Genomic DNA, 9,631 nt, shown 5'->3' with positions numbered 1-9,631 from the left:
ATGTGGTTCCAATCTTTGAGAAAGGTGGAAAAAGGGGGACCAAGGAAACTATAACTGATTAGCATCAATACCTGAGAAAATCCTGTAAAAGATAATCAAGCAACGGATTTGTGAGTTCCTAGAGATGAACAACTTGTTCTGGGAAAAAAAACATCCGAAAGCAATTTCCCAGTGTTAAGGGGTTTAGCCCTCCCCCCCCCCCAGAAAAAGGCAGCGGTTTAAGTGTTTTGGAAGAAACAGAGAAGTCTACAACATCATTGTAGATATAATAGAGAGAAACAGAAAAAAGAAAAATTTGGGGAGTTTTAAATTTTTTCTTCTTTTTATATTATTTTATATTATTTTGGAGAATATTGGATCCAACTAACTGGAAAATTAGAAAATGGGCATCTGAGGACACCTAGTGGTAAGAGCAAAGAACTACACTAAACCATTTACTGAACTTATCTAATATTTTGTCTAGAAACTTAGAACTTGGCTAGATGCCCAGACATAGTTTACAATTTAAACTCTTTGATGGTTGATGTTCCTGACCTTCATAGTTCTGTGGATTATAGCTGAAAGGAGAAGACTTTTCTGGGCTGTTTTTTTTCCTGCAGGATGGAACCCAGAGCTAAACGTGAGCTGATTTAGTCCAGATCATTCATTAAGGGTTTTTTTTCTGGCAGATGTACTAATACATAATGCTTGACTACCTTGTCTAACCAAAATAGGCTAGAAACTATTCAGCTGAGCTAGGATTAGGTATAGCATGCTTAAAATGATTTTACATATCATTTCTTTCATACTGTAACTGTCACATTCTTACTCATGAGGGCTGTTTCTCAGTTCAAATGAGAACATTTAATAATGGCCAAGCAAGGGTCATGGAAAATAAACAGACGAATCACTGAAATAAACTGGCAGGCAGCCAGCCTATTTTACAATGGTTTCGTGTTCTGCATAATGAGGGTTGAGATCTTAAATTCCGCATTAGGAAATGACCTGGAGTTACAATTAAGGGATTATAAATAACTGACCTCACCTCATTTTTCCACTTGCAACTGAACACATTTGTTTCTGTTTCCTGTATTTACTACTAAATATTTTGTGGTTAAATGTTTTTTTTTCCTTTTTCCTTGACTTACAGCAAAATTGTTTCTTCCATTTTCAAATGTTATACTTATATAAACCCTGATTGTGGAGGTGGAAAAATGTTATTATACTGTGATTTATTTTAAAAATGTAATATATCCATCAAATTAAACTCCTGCAGATAAGCTTGTGATACTTTCAATCTACTGGCATTAAACACAGTTAACACAGTGCCGCAGTCTAATGAAACTGTCATCTATCCCGCTTGGTTTAATTAGCAAAGAAAGACTCCTGGTTCATTTTTTTTCCAAGAGTATACTTTACTGAGAACAAAGTGGTTATAGATTAGAGCAGACAGAATTTGTTGGCTTGGTGCAAAAATTATGCAATTAACTTCCCAAATATCCAATTAAAAATTCTCAGGTTGTTTTGGAAACAGACCCTGTGTTCATATTGGCGCCCCTCACAATCAGGGCCGGCTCTGCTCTGCTTCAAACCTGACCCCCTCCAACCACCCACATTCCAACATCTCCCCCTCCCGCCGTTGCAGGTGTCAGGCTGGCAAGATGCAATGTGAAGCAGGTAGCAGAATGGCAGTCATGACAGAAACATATAAAACTTGAATAAAATTGCCAACCATACTTATCTGATCCACCGCTAGAATAAAGAGATGGACAAACACACAACCTATGCTGGGAACACATAAAGCAGAAGGTAATTCCTTTCTTGCACGTTAATTTGTTATTACAGAGGTCAACAACTGTTGAGCAGCTCTGACGCGCACTCAGTACCCAACTGCAAGGATCATCAAACCTGGCATCCACAAAAGCTAATGTTGGGATCTGGATGCCATCAAGAGGGAGCTCACGGTTCCCACAAAGCAAAAGGCATTCTGGAGGGGGTAAAAAAGCACCCCACCCAGAAGGAGCACACCTGCCTGTCAAAGCGAAGCCTGTGTTCCTGCTGCCCTCGGTTGCATCACGGAGAAGGAGGCACCAAGAAGTCTTCAGGGTGAAGGCTTGTTCCTAGCACAGAAGCAGGAAAGGCCATTTGGAATTCAGGCATGAAGTGGCACAACTCACCACTGCCAGCTCACCGCTGCCAAGTCACTATAGGCAACTCCACACGGCCAACTCGTCATGGGACAACTTGCCATGGGCAGCCAGAGGAAGAGCTGGGTGGGCGGGCGAGGGAGTGGGTGGGTAGCATTTTCACACACTCGCTGCTGCCACTGCTGGGCCAAAGAGGCTGGGGACAATGGGGACAGAGGTGGCAGCAGTTGGGGTGGGCAGCAGGGAGGCAGCTGTGGCCAGGGGCATCCCATTTTCACACATTCCCACCACCGCCACCACCGTGCCAAACTCCAGGCCTAAGAGACGGGAATGGCAGCGGCAGGGGAATGTGAACACGGGAAGCCTCCGGCCATCACCATCACTGCTCTGCGTTCTGCCCAAACGCTCGCTCACCTGCCTGCTGGCCTCTCCCTCCAGCCACCTGTGGCAAGTTGGCCCTGTGGAGAGTTGGCCTTTGGGAGTTAGTTGGCAGAGGTGAGTTGGCAGTGGGGAGCTAGTGGCAGTGAACTGGCCGCACTAAGCTGGCTGTGGTGAATGTCTATGAAGATTCTCCATCATCCAGGTCATGGTTGTCCCGAAACGTCTTCAAAGAAAAACAAAAAAGTCCAGCTGCCTCTTGAAAAAGGCCCTGGGGAGTTATCCTAGACCCATTCAGGAGAGCCTCCTTCCTTAGCAGACTCTTTTGCATCACCCAGTCCTTGCTGTATCATTTGGCCAAATGTGTGGACCTATCAGTGCATGTGAGGTGGGGATGAGGTAGCATTTTTGGGAGATTGGGGCCTCCCTTCTTTGAGACAGATGCCATCCTTGCAGACTGAGTGGTGTCCTAGTGAAGGTGCAATGCCTAGCTTAGCTTCCATTTGGCTATCCTTAAAGAAACATCCTCTGTATCTTTGCTGAGAAGCACGTTGAGCATCAACCAGTCCAACAGCAGACTTTGTGCCTTGACCGCTCTGTACTTAGAAGTGTGCAGCAGCTCCTCCTCCCAGCCCCTCATTTGGATTGCATTTGGGCCCTGGGCCCACTGAGTGTATGTGCCAGTTCTAGATCCGTCCTGTGTAAATTGCTGGAGAAAAGTAACACTTAATTATTTCCAGAGCTCCAGCGAGGGGGATTTTTGCTGCAGAAGGTCAGTGCATGGTAAACAATATCTGGTGATTTCAAAGTTGTCCTTAGTGGATTTGATTCTCCCCAAAATAGCTCCTGAAGGTACCATCTAGAAAGTCTCTTCCCCTCCCCCTCTGTCCAAGATCTACAAGGGCAGGTGCAGATGGCAACAGAGACGACTCTCAGCTTGCTCTGGCTCACATCTGCTCCTAGCAAAGGAAGCCTCGCCTCCCCTCCCCGTCTAACAGAGGGATGACGGGCATCCTGCTTGCCTGCCCTTATCCAGCACCATCTCCACCCACACCCCAAAATGTAGCACTTGGAACTAGGACTAGGAACAGCAAGAATGGCAAAGGAAGTAGGGAACCAGAAAGACCGCCATCTTGACTGAGACGGACATCTTCATGGATTAGCACAGAATTCACCCAATGCTTGTCTGACAGTCAACCGCTTGCGACTGGCTCCACAGGAAGGTCCCACCAGCAGAGTCTGAGAAATACTAGAATGGCACTGAAGGACACCAGCCGAGTGGTGGGACATTTAACATAGGCAAAGCTGGTAAAGGCTTCCTGGAGAAGAGAAATGCAGCCCAAAGAGACAATCTAGCTGACTATGGTTTCATCAAATCGGGTGGGGCAACTTCAGCTAAACTGAGGAGCCTTTGGCAGTTCGAGGGGAGGCCGGGCAGGCTGCTTCCAGCCCAGATGGCCAGGAATGGCTCAGCCGGGCAAGCTGTCCCTCCGGCTCTGCTGCCAGGAGGCGCCTGGGCTTCCTCTGTGCCAGGAGGGCTACCCAGCTTGGAGCGGCCTCCCGTTCCCAGAACCGCTTTGCGACCGAATTCAGTTCCAATCAAACCCCACTTTCTCCACGGGTGGCGCCTCTAGTTTAGCTGCACGGCCTCTATTGCAGTCCAAAGAGGTTCTCGGGCCTGATCCGGACGGGCGGAGCCCCGACCTCGGGTGCTGGATCGGAGGACGGGAGGGGGAAATCCCACCGCCGCCCCTCCCCACCGCTCTCGCCTCTGGAGCCCAGCGGGACCCGCCGCCACGGAGGCCCCGTGGCAGAAGAGAGCCGCTCCAGACGGTCAGAAGTTAGGAGGGCGGAAAGCAACGGCCGGCGCGTCTCTGCTCGCTCGGCGGCCCCTGCAGCCCAAGCGGGGCGGGCGAGCGGCGGCGCGGCTTCCGCTCGGAGCTCCTCAAGGCAAGCGCGGCGTCCCGCCCCCCGAGGGCTCCGGAGGGGCGGCGAGCTGTCGGGCAGCAGCGGGTCCCGCCTACTCTTCCCCCTCGGCCGGCCAGAGGACGCGCCCCGGCTGCTCCCGGAGGACCCAGCCCGAGTGGAGGCGCCGCCGGGTCCGCTCCCGCCGCCGCAGCTCCCGGCGCCGGCCATGGTAAGTGCGGAGCTTCGACGGCTGCCTCTTCTGCCCGGGCGCGGCTCTGGGCCGGTGGCGCGGAGCGGAGCCTCGTTCCTCCGCGTCCGCTGCTCGGGGTCCCGGAGGCGGGTCTTGGCCGGTGACTTGCGCGGGCTCGACGGGGCGCGGGGGCGTCCGGCTGCTCCTGGCGAAGAGGCCGTCAGGCGGAGACCCCGTTGCCGGCCTTGGAGGCTCTCGGTCTCGCCGGGTATTTCTGGGCCGCGGCGAGATCTGCTCCGTGGCCTCCCTGCGTGGGCGGCCCTCGCCTCGGTTCGGCCGGCTCTGGGTGGACGGCAGGGCGGCTCCCTCCTGGCCTGTTCAGCGCGGCCTTTGGCCGGCCCTCCGGCTCCAGCGGAAGGGCAGCCGTCAGCCCAGTTCGGCCTCTAGAGGAATTTCCTGTAGGGAGCGGTAGAAAGAGCGGCTCCGCGTCTGGTCCCTGCCAGTGCCCCAATGCGGAGCTCAGCCCCTTTCGGATCCCCCCCCCCGCTCTCCTGCGGGGTGCTCAGCCTGAAGCCCTTCGTTCCTCCCTTCCAGCAAAAACTGCCTGTCCGAGTGGCTTTCGAATTGTTATGATTAAAGAGGTTATAAAAATGTGTGTCAACTATAATTAATTTTAAATGAATTTAGGTGAAATTTATTCATTCTGGCCCTACTGATTTTTCCTATTGCACACACCCCCCCCCCCGTTTCCTTGCAGTCTGAAGTGATAAAGAGGCCACTTGGTGCTTTTGAATCAGCCCTGCTGGTGGACTGATACGGAAGCTGTTAGGCACCTGGAGGGGAACCAGACTGCCTGCCCTCCCTGCCTCCCACCCCAGTCGTGTGCAGGAAAAGAGTAGCAATCCAGGCCCTGCTCCAAAACTCTGCTGCCTCAGGACAAGGCAGTTGTGGGGCCCAGCATCACTGTTGATTCAACTGCAGCGAGAGCTCAGCGTGGGAGAGAAAGAGAGGATTCAGTTTGTCTGAATGTGTTCAGAGTATGTTAGCGCTGAAGGTTAAAGCCACTAGCTGGTTCAGTTGTCCCCCAGGACATTATTAATGATCGAGTCCTGGGATCTGTGGCTGTCCTTGCTCTGGATTGGCTCTAGAGTTGGTCCCACTGGGCCCACCCTGGCAGTACCAGGCACTGACAATTCAAAGGCGCTGCGACTGGAAAAAGCCTCCAAGCAGCAACCTCAGGTTGAACTGAGTTTTCCTTCCATTGTATGAGTCCAGAGAATTGAGATATCAGCTTTCAGTCTCCACTCCTTGTCCACAGCCTGCACCTCAGGGCTGCTGCCCTGTGGAATCTGCCTCTGCCTATTTCCAGGGACTAGAGCCTGTTCAGTCAAGGAATAGAAGAGAGCTGGAAGGGACCTTGGAGGTCTTCTAGTCCAGCCCCCTGCTCACGCAGGAGAACCTATATCATCTCAGACAAGTGGCTGTCTAGCCTCTTCTTAAAAACCTCCACTGATGGAGCGCCCATGATTTCTGGAGGCCAGCTGTTCCACTGGTTGATTGTCCTCACTGTCAGGAAGTTTCTCCTTAATTCCAGGTTGCTTCTCTCTTTGATCAGTTTCCATCCATTGTTCCTCGTCTTTCCCTCTGGTGCTTTGGTGAACGTGACCCTCTCTGCCTTGTGGCAGCCCCTCAGATACTGGAACACAGCTATCATGTCTCCCCTATTTCTTCTTTTCCTTTAGAGTTGGGAAGGAGGGAAGGCAGAGAAAGGGAGCAGCTTCTGGAGGCTCTCTGGCCTTTGCCTGCTCCGCCTCCCTCGCTGTTTTCAGAAGTGAAGCTCCGAAATGCTCCTTTCAGGGGCTGCTGCTTCTCAGCTGCTCAGTTGCTTCACGGGTGCAAGTCATCTAACGGAAACATCTGGCTCCTTCAAATTAATCTCTCCTGCCCACAGGAAGCGCAGCATTTCAGACGCTGCTTCCTGGCAGAATCTCCCCAGGGCTTTCCTTGCCTCCTGTTGACCAAATGCCCGAGGAGTTGGCACTTCCTTCAGGAGGATGCTGGTTCTCAGTGGGAATATTTGAAAAATTCCCAGCAAGATTCTTGCACACACTTTAAGGCACTTTGAAATACATTCTCTGCTGTGCAGCAGAAGATGGGATAAAATTGTTAATTTGAAGCAAAGATACAAAAAAGTACTGTGACTGATAACAAAGGCAAAACCTCTTTTGGAGAGATTAGGAAGCGAGTTGGGTAGCAGGGCTGGACCAGCAAACATGCCCCACCCTATGCAAAAGTACAGGTCCCGACCTGCTTCACGGTGCTTCTCCAGCTGGGTTTCAGGTTTCTGCAGGGAAACACAAATCCTGATACAGCGATAGAATGACCAGCTACTGACCTCAAATCAATTTGGGGAAACAGATGGGAGAGCCATACACCCATGCATGCAACTCTCTCTCTTCCCACAAGCTCATCTCCACTTCAGTCCCATGAAAGAGTTTGTGCCCAGGGTAAGTGCTGCATCCAAGAGGCTACAAGCTTCAGTTGAGTTTGTGGAAACGTTGAGGTCCTGGACAACTCAAGAGACGGCCCCTCCCTGAGCTTTCCCACCCAAGGCTTCAGCTTCCTTTGAGGGGTTCCTTCCCGGGCACAGAATCTGCCCTGTGGTTCTTTGGCAGCCAGCCAAAGTTCTTTTCCTTGGAAAGCCCCAGGTCCCGGCCTGGCTCCCCCAGACTGAGCTGTGTCATCTCCTCTCCTGCTGCTGCGCTTCAGCCTTGGCTTGGCTGCCCGCTCTCCTCTGGCTCCTGTCCACAGACTGTGGAGGAAGACTTAGGGAAGGCAGGGGTGTTGGATGGCTAATGCCAGAGAAGGCTTTGATCGTCTTCCCAGAGCCCAGGCGGGTTGTCAATCACAGGCAATCAGTAAATATTTTTGGGTGTTTGCAGCAAGACAGCCAAGTGCCTGGATAAAGAGGGTTCTCAGAAGGAGCGCCATGGCAGGTGCTGCAGCAGGTTAAATGGGAACAGCAGTGGCAGGACTGGGCCAAAGCCACCCAGCTGGCTTTCATGGCTCAAGTGGGACTTGAATTCAAGGTCTCCTCTTTCTCGTCTGGTGCATTAACCACTAGAGCAAACTGGCTCTCAAATGTTAAATGTGTGGTATCTGGAGCACTCCAAGGGAAAGATAATATGCAATAAATTAGCAAGAAATGTATGTTTGAGATTTAAATGCTCTGCCTCCATTAGCTTTGTTCATCTTCTGGAAATAGAAAAATTGTGCAATGCACGGCTGGCCCTCCAACAGTTTTTCCTTTCTGGAGGAAGGTCCCTTCTGGAGGAGGTTCACCTGGGGTGCAGAAGGGCGGCTTGCACCCTGAGCAGACCTGGCTGCTCTCTCGTGAGTCACGTGGCAAAGGAGAGAATCCAGGGCCGTCACATTGGCGTGAAAAGGGCATTTTCCAGCTCATCTGTTTTAACCTCCCTGGCCCTTGGCAGCTGCGCCTTCCATCTCTCAAGAAGTGTCTTCTTGGACCAAGCTGGGGGCGTCAGCCCCAGCCCCTCCTGTCCCACCCTATGACCACCCTGTCCCCTTCTGCAGGGTGAGAACCACCTGGGGCGATGCCAGCAGGAGGCCGAGGAGGTGACGGAAATCATGCTAGACAACTACACCAAGGTGTTGGACCGCGAGGGCAAGCTTAGCGACCTGGATGAGCGGGCTGATGAGCTTTGTAAACAGGTATGGAAGGTGACGTGGGGACTGGGTGGGGCACCCAGGATGACCAGCAAGCTCTTTGTCCAGAGCCTGGCAAGGGCAGCTGGACAACCAGCTGGGCCTACCTGCCAGGTGGAATTTCTGTGGGGTCAGGCCAAAGGACCATAAACCAAGGTTGGAAAGGGCCTTGGCTTCACCCTATGGAAAGTCTTCATTATGGCCACAGTGGACCCCAAATTTCCATTGATAAGCAAAACACTTGTTAAGTACTCCACTTTTTGACCATTTTGCCACAACAGTTAAGGTAATCACTGCAGTTGTTAAGCGAATCTGGCTTCCCCCATTGACTTTGCTTGGTGTAAGCCAGCTGGGAAGGCTTCCAGTGGGGATCTCATGGGCCAGGAGTGGAGGGGAGCTGTCGTTAATACACGGCAGTTGCCAAGTGCCTGAATTTCGATCATGTGACCATGGGGATATTGCAGCAATCTGACGTGTGGAAAAGTCACTTTTTCCAGTGGCGTTGTAACTTCAGTCACTAAACAAACGGTTGTAAGTTGAGGACTACCTGAATTCACTGGAATGAGATTGCAGCCACCTCCAGCTGGTTTTTTTTCTAGAGTTCTGCCTTCACCAAGACAACAAAGACCCTGGCCCAGAAGAAACGCTGGGAGAATATGAGATTCAAGATCATCCTGTTGGCCGTGGTTGTGGTGGCTGTTCTGCTCATCGTCATCACCCTCTACTTCACTCTCTCTGGATCCGGGAACCAGGTGGCTCCAGCAAAGACCAGCACTGGTGGTGACTGATCACTGATCAAGTTCTCCCCAGGATCCTCTTCCCAACACCAAGCTTTCAGGGTGCAGGGCCTCGGGGCCTTGCTAGGATCTGGCAGTAGCCTTGACCACTTCATTTCTCATTGTGGCAAGCAAACTGAGGAAGGAGGCAAAGGACACAACCCTCTTGATGTCCACGACCTCAACACCAAAAATGACTCTGTGAGTGAGAAGGAAGGAAGGAAAGCCAGGATTAACTTCGCTGGCCCGGAGGAAGCCCCTTTCACCGAGCGGGGGCGAAGCCAGCAGCGGCCAGCCTCCCCTTGCCTACGGCCTACTCCCCCCCTCCCCGTCTTCTTCGAGAGCCGTCCTTCGCGCCCGCGGCTCTTTCGGTATCGCTGCCTGGCAAGCTCCCCCGATCCCCGAGCAGCTCCGACGAAAGAGGCCGGCCCTGCGGCCTTGGAAGGGCCTCGGGTGGACGTTGTAAGCGGAAGGGAGTCGCTCGCGCGGCGCTTCGGAGGCCGAAAGACGCGACGGTTGGCGGGATC

General features: G+C 52.3%; 1 protein-coding gene across 1 annotated transcript; it reads left to right on the top strand.

Annotated features, from left to right (window-relative positions):
* The first annotated feature begins 2,456 nt into the window (after window positions 1–2,456).
* VAMP5 (vesicle associated membrane protein 5) lies at window positions 2,457–9,482 on the top strand. Its single transcript, XM_039324101.1, has 4 exons — window positions 2,457–2,573; window positions 4,144–4,641; window positions 8,197–8,334; window positions 8,928–9,482. Exons 1-4 carry the CDS (start codon window positions 2,457–2,459, stop codon window positions 9,114–9,116), a joined length of 942 nt encoding a protein of 313 aa, XP_039180035.1. The 3' UTR covers window positions 9,117–9,482.
* The last annotated feature ends 149 nt before the right edge of the window (window positions 9,483–9,631 follow it).

This window comes from Crotalus tigris, unplaced genomic scaffold (genome assembly GCF_016545835.1).
Source record: "Crotalus tigris isolate CLP2741 ecotype Arizona unplaced genomic scaffold, ASM1654583v1 scf7180000024293.1627790, whole genome shotgun sequence".
NCBI lineage: Eukaryota > Metazoa > Chordata > Lepidosauria > Squamata > Viperidae > Crotalus > Crotalus tigris.
This window is presented reverse-complemented; position numbering and strand designations above follow the sequence as displayed.

Bases quoted from the DNA above. Each gene is read 5' to 3' on its own strand.
- VAMP5 (XM_039324101.1), top strand. From the start codon at position 2,457: ATGGCAGCGGCAGGGGAATGTGAACACGGGAAGCCTCCGGCCATCACC. The intron at 2,574-4,143 runs GCAAGTTGGCCC...CCTCTAGTTTAG, and splicing joins TCTCCCTCCAGCCACCTGTG to CTGCACGGCCTCTATTGCAG. The intron at 8,335-8,927 runs GTATGGAAGGTG...TTTTTTTTCTAG, and splicing joins CTGATGAGCTTTGTAAACAG to AGTTCTGCCTTCACCAAGAC.